This window comes from Diaporthe batatas (genome assembly GCF_019321695.1).
Source record: "Diaporthe batatas strain CRI 302-4 chromosome Unknown Contig00015, whole genome shotgun sequence".
Lineage (NCBI taxonomy): Eukaryota > Fungi > Ascomycota > Sordariomycetes > Diaporthales > Diaporthaceae > Diaporthe > Diaporthe batatas.
This window is the reverse complement of record NW_025408562.1, coordinates 921,647-941,019: the sequence shown is the minus strand read 5'-3', so window position 1 is coordinate 941,019 and position 19,373 is coordinate 921,647. Positions and strand designations below refer to the sequence as shown.

Below are 19,373 nucleotides of genomic sequence, written 5' to 3'. Positions count from 1 at the left end.
GTGTGTGTCAGGTAGGATCAGGGGGGAGGAGATGCGATGGAGCATGGAACTTCAAAGGAGTTCCAAACATTATCTTTGTATTAAGATTTCAAGATGCGCGCGCAAATTCACATGTGCTGGTAGTTGTTGGACCAGGCCTGCAGAGCGTCGCACTCCAACTGGACCTAGCCGCTCTTATGCATACAAGTAGGCACATTATACCATGTACTGTAGCTTGGAGTGGTCACTCTGACGGCACGCTAGTTACTTATGGGTAGATAAACAGTTTTCCAGGTCTGCTCTTAAGAGGCATAATGTTTATTCAAGTATTCTTTATTCTGTTCCCTGGTAAATCAGACGGAATTAGCTAACTAGGTACCTAAGTAGGTTACCTTGGGCCTCGCCAGTATTGCCCACAGAAGGGACGGACCCCGCCTAGGGGCTCTGGGTAGGGGATCTGGCCTGCAGTCAGCCCTACGAAAGAATTGAAGTCGGTCAGCTGGGGGGAGCTCTGTGGTCATCTTAACTGCCCAGGTCCTGGTTATCTGAACTGCCCACCACATCCAGGCCTGCCACTGTGTGTCACACTCTTGTCGAGGTTGTCCTGCCCAACAACCTGCCTGCAACACAATCCACAATAAACGGTGGATGTTTACAGGACAACCATACATTTCCAATCCTCATGTCAGTCAACGAAACCAACCAACGCGAATTTCACCCGCGACCATCACCCGCATTTCGTGGGTGACTGCACAAACCCCACCCTCTGACTCTCAGTCTCAGTTCACCCCTGCGAGGTCGAGCCTTGTCCCAGAACCATGCTCTTCATGATATTATGGCTGGCAAGAAGAGAAACAAGAATGTTCAGAAGAACGTAGAGAAGAATGAGCCCAACCAAGGCCCGTCGCTGGCCGGACTGCCGTCCCCAGCCCTCAAGGCCAGCTATGAGGAACGCCAGCAGGACGAAATCACCGCCCTTGAGGCCATCTATGGCGACGATTTTGTGATCAAGGCTGCCCATAGCGCCTGGAAGAAGGCCGAACCTTCGTTTGATATTCGCATCAGAGCCACGTCCGACGACGATGTTGCTCTTACTCTGGGAGTGGTCTTGGTGGCTACATATCCCAAGTCGCCACCGCTCCTCACACTCAAGGAGCACGGCAATCTGAAGGAGGCAACCTTGTACAAAGTCCAGGTCTATATCGACACGCAGACCAAGGAATTCGTCAAGGAGGAAGAGGTCATGATGATGAGCCTCGTCGAGGGGATTAGGGAGATCCTCGAAGACGCTGCCCAGTCAAAGATTGCTGGACATGCGCTCCCAACCCTCGAGCAGGAACGGGCTGCTCATGAAGCTGCCATGGCTCAGCTTGCGCAGGAACAGAAGCACAAAGAAGAGCAAAAGAAACTCCAGGACACCAAGGAAGAAGAAAAGTATCTCGGTCAGATGGTCCAGCAAGAGCTCAGACGGCAGGACGAGAGGGTCAAGGAGTCGAGAAGGAAGAATCCACCCAGCCATGTCGCATTCGCATCTACCGACGACCCGCGAGTTTCAGAGGGTCAACGCATCGTATTTGACCAGCTCTGCAGGGTGACCGACATCCATGGCAACTCCATTGTCTTCAATGCTGTCACGGGCAAGACTGAGTACTTCGCTGGTCCCATAACAACGGTCTACGAAGTGCGCCCAGTGCTTCCAACCGGCCAGAAACGGCCCAGGCTCGCCTTAAAGCAGGTTCAGGTCCATTCTGCTGGGAAGGATCAAGCGCAGTTCAAGAAGCAGCTACAGGCATTAGAGTCGGAGTTGGAATCGATGAAGAAGCTCCGTCATCAGGCTGTCCTCGAGGTGCTTGATTACAAGATCGGCCGCACTGCCAACGACATCGCAAACGCTATCAGCTGGGATGTCAGTGTCCTGAGCCCTTTTGCTGAAGATGGGTCCCTCGAAAAGCTACTCCGGTGGTCAGGCCATCTGGATGTTAACAGAGTCCGGAGCTGCACCGTCAATCTTCTAGACGCTCTAGGCTGGCTACACAGCCAAGGAGTCGTGCACCAGGACATCCATCCCGGAAACATCCTCTTGATTACAGAACCGACGGGCGATATGATCCCAAAATTGGCCGATGCGGGTTACCAGAGAGAGCTGCACAATCTATGCACGACAACCCAGGCAGTGACATCTATGCGGGATGCCAAGTCCGCCTACTGGTTCCCTCCTGAGATCGCGGCGGCGTCCAAAGCTCAGTATACCCAAAAGACCGATATCTGGGATCTTGGACTTGTCTTCCTCCAAATGATTCTCGGTCTTGATGTGGCTCAGAAGTATCACTCGCCGGTAGATCTCATGGATTCACTGTCGCTGTCAGACGCATTAGAAGAGTTGGTCGAATTCTTCTTCAAGTCGGACCCCAAGAAGAGGCCGCGTGCTTTCGAGTTGAGCTCAAGTGAATTCTTGGCTACAGATGCACCTCTATTCGTCGAGGATACATCTATGGGTGGCTCTGCACTTAGCTCTTTACCCAGACTTGCGCCAGTTCGGAGTAGATCTCGGCACAACTCCACGACAAATCGCATTCATACTTCATCTAGATACAAGGAAGACTTTGTCGAAGAGGGCCGTCTGGGTAAGGGTGGCTTCGGTGAAGTCGTAAAGGCACGTAAAAAGCTTGACGGTCAGATATACGCCATCAAAAAGATCTCATCAGGGTCTCAAGGCGGCTTGACTGAAGTCTTGAAGGAGGTGCGACTCCTCTCCCAACTGAGTCACCCTGCTGTTGTACGCTACTTCAACACCTGGCTGGAGGAGGTGTACGATGTGTCCGAGGCAACTGACGAGGATGCTTCGACTGACGCTGGCGGCACCGAATTATCTCGGGACACTGTATCACAAGGCGATTTCAATATCGAGTTCGCTACAAGCCAAGGTGGCTTAGATTTCATTTCCTCGAGCAGGGGGTTGGATATCGAGTTCGGTGACGACGACAGTGACTCCGATGAGGAGGAGGATGACGACGACGATGTTGATGATGACGAACAAAGCGATAGCGAAGAGGACTCGGACCAATCGGACGATGGAACTGGGACCGACACGTATGGGGCGAAAGGCGCCCAACACCTCCTGCCTGTACGCAAGCGCGGACGCCGGTCAAGTCATAGGCCGTACAGGACAATCTTGTACATCTCCATGGAGTATTGCGAGAAGCGGGTAAGTTTTACGTGCTTTGCCGATCTGCACCAGAATCACTCTGAATGTACTCCCTGGAATACCCCCAGATGGAATAGACAAATGAATGGAGCAGGCAAATATGCTCCAGAAGGTTGCTTCCGTGGCTACAAACTGAGCTGACTGATTCCTAGACACTTCGAGACCTCATCGCAAGGAACCTGGCCAAGAACAAGACGGAGGTTTGGCGACTATTCCGTCAAATACTACAGGGGCTGGTTCATGTGCACAGGTATGCGGCCCTTCACCTTATTGCCAAGTTCGGGGCAGCTAACTCGTAGCGCTCAAAAGTCTGAACATCGTTCACCGTGACCTCAAGCCAGACAACATATTCATCAGCGTTGGTCCGGATGGCGTCAACAATGTCAAAATAGGAGACTTTGGACTGGCCAGCAAGGGTCTCATCGCTTCAGACAGGGCACACTCGCACGCGTCCCTCTTGGATCAAGAGGACATGACAAGAAGCGTCGGCACATCGGTTTATGTTGCCCCTGAAGTCAAGTCAGGCGGCAGTGGTAGCTACACTTCCAAAGTCGATGTGAGTACTTCTGATGCTTGTTATCACAACTTCCAGGTGAACTTTCACCGACCCGTGAAACGAGGTTGTATGCTGCGCACTGCGTATGATCTAGACAATTGTCATTCTCGTCTCATTCATTCCATGTCTCGAAACTCCCGTGCCACAACTACCAATCTTGCTTGGTTTCGGTCTTGTGGCAGTCGGAGTACGCGGACCAGTCACCTGGAGTAGATTTCCTAAGTTTGCAAATTGATCATTGACTAACACATCAATTCTATTAGATGTACTCCTTGGGTATAATGTTCTTCGAAATGTGTTATCCACCAATGCTTGGCATGCAAAGAGCCCAGGTCCTTGAGGATCTTCGTCGGCCGCATCCCGTACTGCCCGCCGACTTTGACCATGGAGCGGCTCAAGCAGAGATTATAATGTCTCTGCTCACTCACAACCCAAAAGAACGCCCGTCGAGCACTGAGCTCTTGAAGAGCAACAAACTTCCGGATGAGATGGAGAGTGACACAATTCGGCGAGCTATGTAAGATCCCGCGCACCCCATTCCCAAGTTTTGCGTGTCGTCTCTGCGCCCCTCCGCACTGAAACGTAGTTGAAAGACAAAATGCTTACAAATATACCACAGTGCTGGTGTGGCGGATCCAAACTCTCCATTCTTCGAGAAAATACTGTCGACGTTGTTTTCCAAAAAGGTAGACCGCGCAAAAGACTTCGTTTGGGACATGCAGGCACAGACTCTGTCAGCTACAGAGCTCCTTCGCCAACGTGTTGTGAAGGAGACGCTGGTCTCCATCTTCAAGTGCCACGGTGCCGTTGAGGTGCCCACACCAAACCTCTATCCTGCCTCCTCCCACTACACCAGTGCGGTCAAGCTACTGGACAGCCACGGTAGTTTGCTGCAGCTACCATTTGATCTAAAGATGGGCCGGGCTCGTATGCTTGCCAAGTCAACAAATGCCATTCCCCAACTGTCATACTCGTTCGGCAGTGTTTACAGGGAACAACAAGGTGGCGGACAACCCAATCAAATAGGCGTCGCGGATTTCGATATCGTGGCAACCAACACGTTGGACCTGTCTTTGAAAGAAGCCCGTGTCCTGTCTGTGGTCGATGACATTATCGCCGCCTTTCCAACGCTGTCCTCAAGCCAGATGGCATTCCAGCTTGGCCATGCTGATCTCCTTCAGCTCATCTTCGAGTACTGTGGTGTCGAGCAGTCCATCAGGCGATCGGCTGCCGAGACATTGAGCAGGCTCAACGTGCAAGGCGTGACCTGGCAGAAGCTACGAGCTGAATTACGCGCACCTCAGTGCGGCGTCTCAGCGACGAGCGTCGACGAACTTCAGCGCTTCGACTTTCGAGACACACCGGCCAAGACGTTTTCCAAGCTGAAGTCGTTGTTCGGGGCTACTGACCTATATCAAAAGGCTTCACCTACTATTGCTCATCTAAAGGAAGTCACGGAGTACTGCAAAGTACTTGGAGTCAAGACCAAGATATATATCAGTCCTCTATACTCTGTCAACGAGGCATTCTTCAGAGGCGGCATCATGTTTTCCTGCGTATTTGACAAGAAGGTGAGGGTTGTCTTGGCTGCTGGTGGGAGATACGACAGCCTCATAAAGGAGCATCGTCACAAAGCCGGCAGCAGCTTGATTGGGGAGCGGCACGCGGTCGGGGTCAGCCTGCCCTGGGAGAAGCTGGCGCAAGTGCCCGTGAAGACTGGAGGGAAGGCCTTCTTGAAGAAGGCAGCAGAAGAAGAGTCACACGGACTCTTCAGCGAGAGACGCTGTGACGTGCTCGTGGCCAGCTTTGACCCGGTTATTAGGCGATCAACGGCTCTCGAGGTCTTACGTGCCCTACAGACGAATGCCATCAGCGCAGAACTTGCAGATGAGGCACGCTCGCCAGACGAGCTCATCCCGGACAGGCCAGAGGAGCAGCCCGCGTGGATGATAATCGTCAAGGCGGACATCCTGAAAATCAAAACCTTCTGGCGCAACGTTCCGGACGAAGAACTACCGGCGAGGGAGCTGCTGAGCTGGCTGCGCAGCGACATGCGCGAGCGCGAATCCAGCGCAAAGACGACCGCATCATCATCATCCTCCTCCCGGCCCCGCGGCGGCCTGGCCCACCCCGAGGGGCCCAACCCCCTCGGCGACGCGGGGCCCTTCCCGCACTCGGGCCACAGCCACCAGCACCACCCGCAGGAGGTCCGCGTGCTCACGGCGCAGACCAAGTCCAAGAAGTTCAACCGGCAGACGGTCGTCGAGCAGGCGCAGAGCAGCGCGGCGCGGCTCGTGCAGGGCTTCCTGGGCGGGCCCGTCGCCGCCATCGAGACCACCGACGGCGTGCTCGGCGCCATCCGCGGCACGAGCCTGTCCGAGCCCGACACCTGGCGGCGGCTCGACGTCACCAACGCGGAGAAGAAGTACGTGCGTGAGGTCCAGGACATGCTCCTCGAGTTCCGCGACGCGGGGCTCAAGCATGCTTTTGTCTACAACTTCCGGACGGGGAGTTGTATCTACTATGATTTGGCGGCCTAGGATAAAGAAGGGGGGGAGGGGGGGGGTAGTCAGGTGTCTGCCGTTCCTAGCAGTCTTGTTGTTGTCGACTATTGTCTCTGTCTTTTTTTAAATACCCAAGCAATGAAGTACCACACAGTTCCCTTCAACTGACAGCGAATGGCACTTGAAATTGGGACAGGTGCGATGTTGTAGATTACGTAGGCCGGGGCGAGAGGAATCCGTGCCGAACGGTAGAATCGTTGCCGTAGATGGAGTCGCAGCGACATCTCTGTGCAACATCGTGCCCCATATCCCAGAAGCCAAATATGCACGAAGAGGATGGTTTTACAGATAATCAATCATTTCGGAATGTTCTGCTTGTCGTGGGTCACAACTAGCCTGAGGTCAATCGAAAACCCAGAGGAGCACATCATGCCCTACCGCGTCGCATGGAACATGCAGCATCGCAAGGGATGTCTGCTGCTTCTCACCAGCGCCCAGTTACTAACGTAAGAGACAATGGAGCCCGATCCTACTCGGCGTCGTCTTGTCTCGACCTTCCGACCCATGGCCAGAAAGTTATATTAGTGCGCTACTCATTCGTGCCCGGGGGTGTCTGTCTTCGCAGCCGCGGCGCCTATCTTTCAACATTATGGGGGATAACCCTACATGGGGTAGAATTCTTACATGAATACCTTTTGCAAGACACAGTCCTAACCTCTTACAAGACATCTAGACAGAAAGTGTGTAGGACACCTCCCCACACGATAATGACATATCAGAGCCAAGCCACAGGGGCTCTGGGAGGGTATCATATAAAGTTCTTGAAGGTGTAGTGGTTGCGATAATAATGCATGTGGTTGTATAGCTGGTACGACAACAAGTCTCCCAAAATATCCTCATTCCGTATCACGTACCGAATACTGTGGATTGATTTGTACAATTCGTCATTTCTGCGGTATGTGCGTCCGCGGAAAGTCAGACGTAGAGGGCCATGTCGCTAAAACACTCCCGTCTGGTGGTATCTCAAGCTTAGATATAACATTGCTCGGCGAGAAGCCCAGCACCTTGTGGGCTTCCACCCTGAAAGGGAGCGAGGGCCCAGTCAAATCGCTGTGCCCCAAGGGGAGGGCTGTGGCCTGGAAATTGGAACAAGAGCAAGGAACCTCGACATGTCCCTCCATGTCCGAGTATCCTCGACCCTGGATTATATGACGGCGACAGCCTTATACCCATCAAGGTTGAGACGAGTCTGCAGGTCTTGTGTCATCCCCCACACCTCCGGCCTCGGTGTCTTGTGTTGGAACCAGGGCAGTCATTTTCTCATGCCGGGCTTTGCGACGGTGAGCCTTGCCCCTGACATGTTTCTGCCAGCCCTCCTCAGTCAGGAGGGTAACGTCGCAAGTTGAGCAATGCTTCCGACAGGCCGTGCGCTGTGACGACAAGGCAGTTTCCACGGCCGCGTTCAACACACTATTGGCGGCATCCGACACGCTGGGTGGATCCGGCATCACGTCCCCGGCCAGGAACAACCGCGTCAGGAACGCGCCCTTGTCGAGGACATTTTCCGAGTACCGCGTGACGTCTGTGCTGTCAAGCACGTAAAGGCGGTCCCGGTCCCCTTCTTCTTCCAGCAGTGGCAGCATCTGCTTCGATATCCACTTCGTCTGGTACTTTGCATACCTCCTCGTGGCGGTCTTCATGGTCTCGAGGCACTCGAGCCTCAACTTGTCGAGTTCCCTGGCGTCGGCGCCTCGTTCTGCGGCTTGCAGGTAGGGCTGAAATTCCTTGAAGCCGATCGACTGCCATATCCCCCTGCTCAGATCGACCTGCTCTCCGGATTTTAATTTCGACCGCAGGTAGTCGTCGACTTGTGCGACCTCGTCCATGAGACCCCTCTCCAGCATCTTGTCGACCCGCCTGTCGAGCCGGTCCTTTAGCACTTGGGACTCGGAGTGCACCCAGAACATCAACGCGTCGGGCTTGGAGAAGTCCTGCTGCGGTGCTGGCTCTGCCCTCTTCCTGATCTGCTGCTCGGCGTAGATTTCTGACGCCGGCCTCCCCGTGGTGAGGAATATCTCCAGGGAGCGGCGGATCTTCCGCCTGTCGTTGGGATGCCACCTGTCAGCCATGACGGGATCGACTTCTTTGAGTCTTTTCCACATGGCTTCTGTGGTGTCATTCAGGATCGGATGTTGCACTGAGTTGTCCTGGACACTGTCTGTTTCCTGGGGAGCATTTTCTTTCTCCACCAGGCTGTCTTTGAACAGGAGGGCATTTGTGTAATAATGCGTGCCCCCGACAACAATGGGGACCCGTCCTCTGCTGCGGATCTCTTGGATGATACGGTTGGCTTCCCGCTTAAAAACTCCTACTACCCAGGTCTCTTGGTCCAGACTTATGTTGCCCAAAAGATGGTGTGGTATAGACCGCTGCTCTTCTATTGAGATCTTATTGGTGATGATGGGCAGACCCCTGTACATCTGCATAGCATCTGCGTTGATAATTTCGCCATTGAAGCGGACTGCCAGATCAACAGCAAGCTAGCAGGAATCATCAGCTAAAACGGCGGCACGTCTTATTTATATAGGAAGTATATTGTACCTCAGACTTTCCGGTTCCTGTCGAGCCCAGGATGACCAACAATGGGGCCGTAGGGGTCTGGCGAGCCAACATTGTGGAATAGCATTGCAAATGCCTGTAAAGTAAATGAGGGAACAACCGAGAATTAAGCATATGGTTTTAAAACGGTTGTGGAGACCATCCGAACAAGTGACTCGAGACAGCCCTTTACCAAGTCAAATAACAAGTGCGGGTTGAGTGAGAACGTGCCTACCAGTGGCTTGTTTGCTTGTCTCCCAAGGGTCCAAGCCTCAAAAAAGAATTTGGCCGCCTCGGCCCCGACAAACGAGTAAAAGTCATGCTTAGCACTTTAGTGTCTAGCGCAGAGGTAAGGGTCCTCTTCGGGTATCCGTAGTGGTGTTCAACTCATCTTAGCACATAGTCACGTGGAGTCTCTAGCTGTGCTGGGAGTGTGGAGGGGTGCAGGGATGAGGAGAGATTCCGCCCAGGTTCGACCACAGGCAATTGGTGGCCTGGTGGATCCACTGCTGGCGGTGGGCCCCGTTCTGGACACATCAACAATTTGGGACCGAGCTCCCCTGCACTGACGGCCTGACTGAGGGCTGCCGCACAAGGAGCCACCACCCGCCAGACCTGGCCCGAGTTGAAGCCAGATTACAGACAGCCTAGCTAGCTCAACCCAACCTGCGATCTATCCATTATTTCGCGGCTCAGCAACGCCTTCGACCAACTTCCTCTCCTTTCCAACCCTCTGTCTACATTTCCTTCTTCAACCGAGCCATTGCCGCTCACCTTCTTTTCTTCTCTCCTTCTTGGATGAATCTCTAGTCGAGATTATTCCCGCCAAAAATCGCCCATCATGAGTAGCCGTAAGTTGTCCATCCGTCGCCCTCGCGTGCCATCGTGCCATCGTGCGGTCGCGATCCCGACCACCTCGAGCTCCGCGTTCACGATCCGCGCTCGAGGCGTGCCTCAGTGACGGCGCCTCGTGGTCAATTGCATCTGGGCAAGCTGCTGACATGCGCGCGATTGCCCTGCAGTACGATTTCTCGACCTGGTCAAGCCCTTCGTGCCGTTCCTCCCTGAGGTTCAGCAGCCCGAGACCAAGGTCCCCTTCAACCAAAAGTTGATGTGGACTGGGCTCACCCTCTTGATCTTCCTGGTCATGAGCCAGATGCCCCTGTACGGCATCGTCTCCTCTGACACCTCCGACCCGCTATACTGGCTGCGTATGATGATGGCGAGTAATCGAGGAACTCTGATGGAACTTGGTATCACCCCAATCGTCTCGTCCGGCATGGTCTTCCAGCTCCTCGCTGGCACCCACCTGATCGACGTCAACCTCGACCTCAAGTCGGACCGCGAGCTCTACCAGACCGCCCAGAAGCTGTTCGCTTTCATCCTGTCTGCTGGCACTGCCACTGTCTACGTCTTCACCGGCCTCTACGGCCCTCCTTCCGACCTCGGCGCCGGTATCGTCGTCCTGCTGATCCTCCAGCTCTTCATTGCTGGCATGATCGTCATTCTGCTTGATGAGCTTCTGCAGAAGGGGTACGGCCTCGGCAGTGGTATCTCTCTCTTCATCGCCACCAACATCTGCGAGTCTATCATGTGGAAGGCCTTCTCCCCGACCAGCATCAACACTGGCCGTGGCCCCGAGTACGAGGGTGCTGTCATTGCCCTCTTCCACCTGCTCATGACCTGGCCCAACAAGCAGCGCGCCCTGCAGGAGGCCTTCTACAGGCAGAACCTGCCCAACATCATGAACCTGCTGGCCACCCTCGTCGTCTTCGCCGCTGTCATCTACCTCCAGGGCTTCCGCGTCGAGATCCCCGTCAAGTCCTCCCGCCAGCGTGGTGCCCGTGGCTCTTACCCCGTCCGCCTGTTCTACACCTCCAACATGCCCATCATGCTCCAGTCGGCCCTGTCCTCCAACGTCTTCCTCATCTCCCAGATGCTCGCCACCCGCTTCGGCGAGAACCTCCTCGTCCGTCTCTTTGGCGTCTGGGAGGCCAAGGAGGGATCCGGCCAGCTGTCTCCCGTCTCTGGTCTTGTCTACTACATGTCGCCACCTCTGAACATGAAGGATGCTCTGATCGACCCCATCCACACGCTCGTCTACATCGCCTACATGCTCACCGCTTGTGCTATCTTCTCCAAGACCTGGATCGAGGTCTCCGGCTCCAGCCCTCGCGATGTTGCCAAGCAGCTCAAGGACCAGGGTCTTGTCATGGCTGGTCACCGCGACCAGAGCATGTACAAGGAGCTCAAGCGTATTATTCCCACCGCCGCCGCCTTCGGTGGCGCTTGCATCGGAGCTCTCTCCGTTGCTAGCGATCTGATGGGCGCCCTTGGGTCCGGAACCGGAACCCTGCTCGCTGTCACGTAAGTCTGAACTACTCCACGCCGTTTGATCCGCCTGCTAACAAGCGCCCCGCAGTATTATCTACAGCTACTTCGAAATCGCCGCCAAGGAAGGCGATATGTCCAGCATGAAGGGCATGATCATGGGCTAGACAGACTTGCCCAGAGGTATGCAAGCGGTCTGAGGCTGCTTGCGTTTGTGAGCCAATGGGGGTGGTTTTGGAGGATGGGCTCGCGTGTATTTAACAATCTAAGTTTGCACCGAAAAGGAGGGAAGGCTTAGCAATCCGGGTTGGGAAAAGCATTCAATGTTTTCGCTACACCATGGAGAAACACAAGGCTCCGTGCAAGCCGCCCGCACAGGACGGATGTGTAAATGACCTTATAGCATATTGAAGCATCTAATACCGGTGTCGCTTGCTTTGGAAACTGATTTAGAGCCCACCACATGCTTGGTCTTGCGAGCTGTCTTGTGCAACTGCCCCTGGTCAGGACGTGGTCTATCAAAGTCGCAGAGAGCCAGCCCAGTGAGGAAACAGTATTAGCAAGTGTCATGTCTGTATTGTTGTTTTACTTCCAACATGCCCGTGGCGATGCTCAGCACAGCGATAATTATCGGTATATAGCTGCCCTCCATTATCCAACTCTAGTCGACCATGGACTTGTACCACTCCATTGCTCTTGTTTTGGAGCATCTAACTAAGTACCAGTCTGCCTCCAACCCAAAAGGGGGAACGTAACCACACACAGGAACGCCTTACTCCGTAGCCTACCAGACCCAAAACGCAAAATGCATAAATCCTGCTACCGCCCCGCGATGACTTTCAATATCATGCCCACCAGACAGACCACAAGCGCAGCGATGACCCTATCGATCCACTTCGGCACCCCCCTGTCGTTGAGCGTGTGCTGCTGCTGCTGCAGCAGCTGCGCCTGCTGGGCCGGCACGGCGGTGTTGTTGTGCGCCGCGTTCGGCAGCGGGAGGGTCCTCGTGGGCTGGGGCACCGACTGGCCCGGCCGCGCCAGCCCGGCGGCCGCGGACGAGGCCGCGCCGCCCTCGCCCAGCTGTGCCCGCGGCACCGTCTGCACGAAGCCCTCCGCCAGCTCCGCGGCCTCGGCGTCCTCCTCCACGGCCGTCCCGGCAGCCGCCGCCGCCGCCGCCGCAGCAGCAGCCTTCTTCTCCATCTCGTCCTTGAAGCCCATGCTCAGCTCCGGCGGCACCTCGACGTCGTCCCTCCCGCCGCCGCTGGCGCCCGCCTCGGCCTCGGCGGCCCTCGCGGCGTCCTCGCACTCCCTGATGATCTCCTCGTTGGTGCGGCCGCCGCACGCGCCGCACCGCCACCCTCTACTCTCGCCGGCGAGCCGCGCGCGCACGGCGTCGGTGGTGTCGAGCCCGCCGAGCTGGCCCTTGGCGTCGGTCTCCATGAAGCTGCGCAGGGCGACGAGGGCGGTGCGCACGCCCCACGCGGGCTGCCAGGTCTCCTCGTGGTGGCCGGATATGGAGAGGCAGATCTCGCGGTTGGCCTCGAAGCGGCCCGAGGGCGTGAGGAAGCGGAAGGAGGGCGGGCGCAGGGGGTACGTCGGCGGGAGGACTATGCGGCCGTGGTAGAGGCCCTCGGCGTACGCGGACCCGGGCGGCCCGCGGAGGGTGAAGTGCCACTCGAAGAGGTCCGTCTCCAGCGGCGCCGCGGTGTAGTCTGGCGAGGGCGACTTGGACATCTCCTGGGCCTCGCGCACTGGGTGGCGTGGGTTGCCTCTGTCAGTAATTGGCGTCCGGTTTGTCCGGGTGGCCCTGGGCCTGGGGGAATTTGGGAGGATTTTGGGACTCACTAATACGCTTCATCGTGGGCGATTTGGTGTTAAATTTGGTCGCCATGGTGTCGAAGAGTGGAGTGATACGGAGGCACGATCGGGATGTTGCTGATAAGGAGGGAGATGCTTCGGGGTGGGTATCACAGGAAGGGGAAACGTGGCTTTGGATCAGTGACGAACAAACATTTCGAACGGAAATGGAACCCAAGTAGGCGAGGGGTTGTGTAAAATGGACAAATCAAAACAGATGGGAGTGGCACTGTCACCTCAGGAGAAGACAGCACTCGCTGTGGTTGCAAGGTGTCTTGTAAATCGGACCAAGTTGAGACGCCGGAGACGAGTGGTAACTGACTGCCCAGGTGGGTTAGATACATTCTACAGTACATAATACCCAGGTGGTCTGGGCGGCTGATGACGCTTGTGGGGTGCGCCCCACTTGCCGCTGGGGGTCAGCTTCAATGTAAGTCTGAGTACTTACCCGCTTCGGCACCGCCTACAACAACAACCTGATGCTATAGCCACAACCAACACGGGCCGTTGACAAGATTCTCTGTGTAATTACCACAAGCTTAAATCAAGTGATATTTTAGTTGCATTAAGGCAGGTCCATTTAGTGCATGGAGCAGGGCAAACATTTTCTTGTTCCCGGCTGCAAGATTGTTGCTTGACCCCAGCCCAACATAAATCCTGCGGATACGACATGCTCAAGCTTTGGTCGCTCTCCCATCACAATCCATACGATCCAACTCTTATGCCTAGAATTAACTCGCCATTAAATCCTGTTACAGCATAAGATTTCCCATTGAGGACTGTGACACGTGGGCTAGCACCGCAAAACTTACTGCTGTGACGGTTCTGCATGACTTCCGGGAGCCAGAATAGCAATATCAGGGAGGCATAGGTCTACCCAGGTCATGAAGATCACACTACATCAAAACCCAAAAAGAACACTAAATGGATAAAGTTTTAACTCCAGGCTCTGAGCCCTGTTAAAGGGCGGACTGCTGGAGTGCGTCCAGGGAAGCAGCACCGAAGTACGTACTGTACTTGGGTAAATGGCATGTGAGCTTTGATTCAAAACCTTGGAAGCCTCGCAACACTTTTTTGTAGTGATGTAGACTCTGGAAATGGTGTGAACTGTTAATATCTGCCGTTTAAGTCTGCAGAAGGCTATTATTGTAGGAATTTCAAGTAGTCTGGCAGGACTGTCCTCGTAAAGGTGCAGAATACTCCCGGTAAAAGGGGTACCTGCACCCCCAAGTGGCAGGAAGCAGTCCGGCCTCCAAGTGTTAAGTTTACAGGCAAGCTTGAATGCTGATTTCTTGCTGCCAAAACTTGGGCTGACCCGGACCAGTACCCTTGCCTCCCTTTCAAGTCTCAAAACTCACGATCTCTCTTCCCTTCGCGTCCCGGACCCCCCAGCCTCACACCCTCACTTGAGCCATTAAAACCAATCTTTCAGAAAGAAATCTTTCCATCTCGAAAGGACTTTTCAAATTCGGTTGACAAAGGCCCTTGTCCCACCTGGTCTTGTTCTGAGGTTGTTAGGCATCTCCCACCCAAAACAACAACAGAACAACAACCTCCTCTTGCCTCTTAGGCCCCCCCCCCAACACATTTTCTGATCAAGCCGTCCTGTTGACAGTACAGAATTGCAACATGAACAGCAATCAGGAGTGGCAGCTTGGCCCCCCGAGGTTGAAGCCCGTTGGGCCCACGACCTGCGGTTTCTGCGAGGCTAGGTTCCCTTCCATCGACGCCCTACGCGCCCACAAGTTGAAGAGAATCAAAGAAGAGAGTGAGGATTCAAGCCGGAGGAGGCTTCACCTCTACTGTAAATTATGCGACCAAGACTTCCACACCACAGGCGGCGAGCTCGAGCACATGCGACTGGTATGTCAGGATAATTGCGCATTGCGCAGAGCGCGACCTCGCGGCAACGACTCTAACCTTGTCTCCAGGTGCACCCCCACAAGCAAGATTTCGAATGCCCTGCCTGCTCCGTGAAGCACGACAGGCTCTCTGGCTTCATCCAGCACGTGGAGCTTGGCCAGTGCTGCCAGCTGGACATTGAGACCTTGCAAGCACGTTTCGCCGACAAGTTCAACTTCGCCAAGAATCTGCAGAAGCTCGATCTCGCGGCCAGGCTCGAGTTCCCAAATCTCAAGGAGAAGGACTTCTCCATGTGTCTGGGGTACGACGCGGACCCTGAGCCTACTTGGTAAGTGCCTCCCTTCTCCTTTGACACTGTCTCGTCCGTCATGGTTTAACGCACCACCACGCTCCGCTTCCGGACCTGTGGCAGTTTATTGACAGGTAGCAGGCAGGAAGTTCCAAACAAGCTCTCTCAGTGGGAGTCTGCTGATCGAAACACGTGGGCGTCAGCGGAGCCTGCTCCTTCACTGGGCAAGGACTTTCCGAGGATGGCTCATCGTGAGTATCTGCATGGAAACAGCGACGCCACAGACCTCCTGACTGGCGACCAAGTCAGCCAACTCGACGGAGCGTACGACACGAACGCATGGGCCAGGAAAGAGAAGCTGTTCCCAGAGTCACGCCCAGCTCAGAGGCCAACCCAAGAGCAGTTGCAGGCGCTGAAGGCCGGCAACCAAGGCGCAGTTGAGCGTGTCCGTGGGCAGGACATAATCGACCCAAACAGCCCCTTCTTCAACCCTCAGCAATGCTGGAATGAACTCTTGCAAAAGTACAAGTGTCCACACAAGGCAGTTTGCCAGTAAGCACAGCCACCACGTTCCTTTCCCCTGATCAACACATACCACCCAACATCTGAGAGATGTGCACCAGACTCGTGATGAAACGCGTCCGGACCACAGTTTGGAGTCGAGCCATAAACGAGGTTCTTACCTGAATGTATGAAGTATGCTGACCTAGGACTCGACCATCACAGGAAGGCATTCAACACCATGACCGCCTTGATGCAGCATCTAAGGTCGGCCAACCACAGCGGCACCAAGTTCTCATGCCCTTGCTGTAAGGATCGGTTCAATTTCCTCTATGCCCTCGCCGCACACGTCGAGTCCCCAAGTAGGAAGTGCAGCATCAACAGCGAGTTCGACGAGCAGGACATGTACAGGATCTTCCTCGACCAGCTGACCCTGGGCATGGTCGAGTGCGGAGGCATCTTCGACGACAACACCCAGGAGTTCAAGCTCGACGACAAGTTCAAGGGACTGTACGAGCCGCAGGAGACCCGCGGCCCGACCTTTGGCCACAAGCAGGTGCACGGGTTCGAGAGCGCAGCCGGCCCGGCCGACACGGTCCGGTCGGATCTCACGGAGGCGGCCCTGGGCAAATACCTGCAGCAGCTCGGAAAAGAGGGCGGCGGCCCTCGTGGCTCCGGTCCAGCAGTGGCCCTCACCGCCGAGGCGCTCGCGCGCCTGCAGGCCCAGGAGAAACGTGCCAGTCCGGAAGTGGCCCTCACCGCCGAGGCGCTCGCGCGCCTGCAGGCCCAGGAGAAACGTGCCAGTCCGTGGGGCCAAACATCGTCCGCTGCACGTGACCGGCGGGACAACACGCAGCAGCGAGAGGCGCAGGCGCCGCCGCCGCAGCAGCAGCAGCAGCAGCAGAAGATGCTGCAGCCTGGTGAGGGGATCGAGACACCGGTGCCGGAGCGGTACATCAGCTACCGCAAGCAGCAATTTGAGGCTTTCGGCTGGGACACCTGGGACAAGGGTCCTGTGCCCCGGGAGGAGGACCAGGGCCGGCTTGCCAATTCCAAGAAACGCGACTGGGGCTGGTGATGGGAGAAGTACCTACCTAGTGTGGGAGCAGCTCAGGCAGAGCACGGAGTGAGTGGTGATTGGGCCCAGCCCTTTCGTCACCTCAGAAAAGGGATGTGATGCTCGTTGTTGGTCATCTTCTGTGGTTGGTAAGAATGATTGGAGAGAGAAATCGTATGTGGGCACAGAAGCAGCGCTGCCGCTTTCCTGCTGCTTGCTCGATGTCACGATTGGGGGGATTGATGCCTTGCTCTAAAAGGAGCATGGGGTACAACTGCTTGTGCGTTGTCACCTGAGGATTGTTGGAGTCCAGCTGGCTAGATAGAGAGAGCTATTGTAAAAGGACATGCTAATGTAATGGCCGGTTTTGTACAAAGGGACCTACAATGCGTGCCATGTGCTTCCAGAGTGACCGTCGGGACCCGCTCACTGATGCTCTCGGCCCCTGCAGTTGTTTCAAACAAGGGGGTGTGATTCGCTGCTGCATGAACCCTTGGGGGCGATCTGCACTCAGCCTCACCTGGGTAAAATGGGCCAAACAACAACGACATCTGCCGTCAGCGCCGAAGCGTGTGCAGTGACCACTTGTGGCAACCCCGACAGCCTGATTGCTCCTTGCCATGCTGCCTTCCTCCCCTTCTTCCAGCGCCTGATATCTTGCTTTGAAATGGTTTCAGTCTTTGCGTCGCCAGCATAGAATTCTTGACACATCGATGGACGGGCGCGGTCCTTTCGACGCTTCTTCTATCATGGCTCGATGGGCAAGGAGGATCGAGAGGTGCTGCTGTCGATGCGCCACGTACTTCCCCCTCGCCTTCGTCTACGGCATCACATCATGGGCTGTGTTTGTCGACTGTAACATAGGGCTAAATGCCCCGAAATCATCTTGGATAGGTATGACCACCCAGAAACAACGATCCCCCGTCCCTCGAGATCCGGCCCGCTGACCGTTGCGCTCCCGCCGCGCTCCCACAGGCACGTGGTCCTCGCTGCTTGCCGTCATCCTCTACGCCCTGCTGAACTGGTCCTACACGACGGCCGTCTTCACCCCGCCCGGCAGCACGACCAACGACAGCGGGTACAGCACCCTGCCCACCAACGAGCCCTCCCGTGCGACCACCAGCCCGACCACCTTCACCGTCAAGTCCAACGGCGAGATCCGCTTCTGCAAGAAATGCCAGGCCCGCAAGCCCGACCGCGCCCACCACTGCTCGACCTGCCGCCGCTGCGTCCTCAAGATGGACCACCACTGCCCCTGGCTCGCCACCTGCATCGGCCTGCGCAACCACAAGGCCTTCCTGCTGTTCCTCATATACACCACGCTCTTCAGCATGTACAGTTTCCTCGTGTCGGGCGCCTGGACGTGGGATGAGATCGTCAGCGACGTGACGTATGTCGAGTCGCTGATGCCCGTCAACTACATCGTCCTGTGCGTCATCGCGGGCATCATATCGCTGGTCGTCGGCGCCTTCACAGCGTGGCACATCATGTTGGCGGCCCGCGGGCAGACTACCATCGAGTGTCTCGAGAAGACCAGGTACCTCTCACCGCTGCGCAAGACGCTGCAGAATGCCTACCAGGCACAGCACACCGACGGGCGCGGCGTCCCGATGCCCCGCTACGGCCAACAACTGCTGGACACGCACCAGAACATACTGCCGGGGGTCACCCGGCCCGAGGAGGGCGAGGAGCTCCGCACCCTGGCGCCGAGCCAGAGGGACGAGGAGAGCGCGACGCTGATCAGCGGCATGCCGAGGCACCTTTCCTACGACGAGATGGAGCGCCAGCGCGCGCGCAAGAGGTACGAGGAGTACCTCGAGGAGCAGGACAGCAGCAAGCTCCCCAACGCCTTCGACCTGGGCTGGAGGCGGAACCTGCTGCACCTCTTCGGGCACAACCCCTGGCTGTGGGGCGTGCCCATCATCAACACCACCGGCGACGGCTGGACGTGGGAGCCGTCGCCCAAGTGGCTCGAGGCCACCCAGCGCATCGAGCGCGAGCGCAACGAGCAGCGCGCGAGGGAGCAGGCCGCCGGCTGGGGCGTGCCGGACGACGGCGGCGGCGACGTCGGGTCGGAGCTGACGCCGCCGTCCTGGAACCCGCCCCTGGGGGGCGCCGGCCGCCACTACCGGGACGAGAGGCCGGCCCCGCCGCGCAAGACGCCTAGCAAGGCCGACAAGGTCCTGGGCAGGGACCCCAACCTGTACGCGGACCAGCCCGGCGTGAACATGAGCAGGCTGAGCCCCGCGGCCAGGAGGGACGAGGCGGCGGCGGCGGCCAGGCGGAGGAAGCCGGACGACATCTACGGGGACAACGACAGCCTGTTCGACACGAGCGACGACGAGCCGGACGCCGAGGAGGAGCAGCAGCAGCAGCAGCAGCAGAGGGGCAAGGGCAGCCCCGGGCCCCTGAACCCGAGGCCGGGCAGCCCCGGCAACCCGTTCAACAGCAGCAGCAGCAGCAGCGGGGGGCGGAACATGGGCGTCGGCAGCGGCGTGAGCGGGCTGCTGCGGAAGGCGTCGAATAACTCCCTGGCGAACGCGCACGCCAACGCAAAACACAAGCAACGGCAGGACGAGGACGAGGTGGACTGATTGTGGCTTTTTCCTGTCTGTCTGTCTGTCTGTCTGTCT

General features: G+C 56.5%; 6 protein-coding genes across 6 annotated transcripts; 4 read left to right on the top strand and 2 right to left on the bottom strand.

Moving 5' to 3' along the window:
* The first annotated feature begins 560 nt into the window (after positions 1-560).
* On the top strand, positions 561-6,388 carry KVR01_011207 (serine/threonine-protein kinase GCN2). The gene is made up of 5 exons (XM_044782040.1): positions 561-3,184; positions 3,337-3,434; positions 3,494-3,740; positions 4,004-4,257; positions 4,360-6,388. Exons 1-5 carry the CDS (start codon positions 815-817, stop codon positions 6,278-6,280), a joined length of 4,890 nt encoding a protein of 1,629 aa, XP_044639582.1. The 5' UTR covers positions 561-814; the 3' UTR covers positions 6,281-6,388.
* A 676-nt stretch (positions 6,389-7,064) lies between these two features.
* KVR01_011170 (tRNA dimethylallyltransferase) lies at positions 7,065-9,259 on the bottom strand. The gene is made up of 2 exons (XM_044794920.1): positions 8,846-9,259; positions 7,065-8,784 (listed from the first exon to the last, which is right to left on the bottom strand). The coding sequence occupies exons 1-2, from the start codon at positions 8,975-8,977 to the stop codon at positions 7,477-7,479; spliced, it is 1,440 nt and encodes a 479-aa protein (XP_044639545.1). The 5' UTR covers positions 8,978-9,259; the 3' UTR covers positions 7,065-7,476.
* A 94-nt stretch (positions 9,260-9,353) lies between these two features.
* KVR01_011416 (translocon subunit SEC61) lies at positions 9,354-12,241 on the top strand. The gene is made up of 3 exons (XM_044790283.1): positions 9,354-9,693; positions 9,865-11,209; positions 11,265-12,241. The coding sequence occupies exons 1-3, from the start codon at positions 9,684-9,686 to the stop codon at positions 11,338-11,340; spliced, it is 1,431 nt and encodes a 476-aa protein (XP_044639791.1). The 5' UTR covers positions 9,354-9,683; the 3' UTR covers positions 11,341-12,241.
* Positions 11,598-13,327, bottom strand: KVR01_011318 (uncharacterized protein). The gene is made up of 2 exons (XM_044782084.1): positions 13,019-13,327; positions 11,598-12,924 (listed from the first exon to the last, which is right to left on the bottom strand). The coding sequence occupies exons 1-2, from the start codon at positions 13,062-13,064 to the stop codon at positions 11,993-11,995; spliced, it is 978 nt and encodes a 325-aa protein (XP_044639693.1). The 5' UTR covers positions 13,065-13,327; the 3' UTR covers positions 11,598-11,992.
* Positions 13,328-14,659: 1,332 nt separating this feature from the next.
* On the top strand, positions 14,660-16,761 carry KVR01_011247 (uncharacterized protein; the record flags this gene model as incomplete). The annotated part of the gene is made up of 4 exons (XM_044794109.1): positions 14,660-14,893; positions 14,962-15,221; positions 15,306-15,734; positions 15,909-16,761. The coding sequence occupies 4 exons, from the start codon at positions 14,660-14,662 to the stop codon at positions 16,759-16,761; spliced, it is 1,776 nt and encodes a 591-aa protein (XP_044639622.1).
* A 524-nt stretch (positions 16,762-17,285) lies between these two features.
* On the top strand, positions 17,286-19,371 carry KVR01_011216 (uncharacterized protein). The gene is made up of 2 exons (XM_044782920.1): positions 17,286-17,634; positions 17,716-19,371. Exons 1-2 carry the CDS (start codon positions 17,454-17,456, stop codon positions 19,332-19,334), a joined length of 1,800 nt encoding a protein of 599 aa, XP_044639591.1. The 5' UTR covers positions 17,286-17,453; the 3' UTR covers positions 19,335-19,371.
* Positions 19,372-19,373: the final 2 nt, after the last annotated feature.

Excerpts from the sequence above, each read along its gene's own strand:
- KVR01_011318 (XM_044782084.1), bottom strand. The coding sequence starts at position 13,064 with ATGGCGACCAAATTTAACACCAAATCGCCCACGATGAAGCGTATTA. Across the intron at positions 12,925-13,018 it reads GCCCACGATGAAGCGTATTA|TGCGCGAGGCCCAGGAGATG; the intron begins GTGAGTCCCAAA and ends CACGCCACCCAG.
- KVR01_011416 (XM_044790283.1), top strand. Across the intron at positions 11,210-11,264 it reads GGAACCCTGCTCGCTGTCAC|TATTATCTACAGCTACTTCG; the intron begins GTAAGTCTGAAC and ends AGCGCCCCGCAG.
- KVR01_011216 (XM_044782920.1), top strand. The coding sequence starts at position 17,454 with ATGGACGGGCGCGGTCCTTTCGACGCTTCTTCTATCATGGCTCGATGG. Across the intron at positions 17,635-17,715 it reads CCCGAAATCATCTTGGATAG|GCACGTGGTCCTCGCTGCTT; the intron begins GTATGACCACCC and ends GCGCTCCCACAG.
- KVR01_011207 (XM_044782040.1), top strand. The coding sequence starts at position 815 with ATGGCTGGCAAGAAGAGAAACAAGAATGTTCAGAAGAACGTAGAGAAG. Across the intron at positions 3,185-3,336 it reads TGGAGTATTGCGAGAAGCGG|ACACTTCGAGACCTCATCGC; the intron begins GTAAGTTTTACG and ends ACTGATTCCTAG. Across the intron at positions 3,741-4,003 it reads GCTACACTTCCAAAGTCGAT|ATGTACTCCTTGGGTATAAT; the intron begins GTGAGTACTTCT and ends CAATTCTATTAG.
- KVR01_011170 (XM_044794920.1), bottom strand. The coding sequence starts at position 8,977 with ATGCTTAATTCTCGGTTGTTCCCTCATTTACTTTACAGGCATTTGCAA. Across the intron at positions 8,785-8,845 it reads CAGGAACCGGAAAGTCTGAG|CTTGCTGTTGATCTGGCAGT; the intron begins GTACAATATACT and ends GATTCCTGCTAG.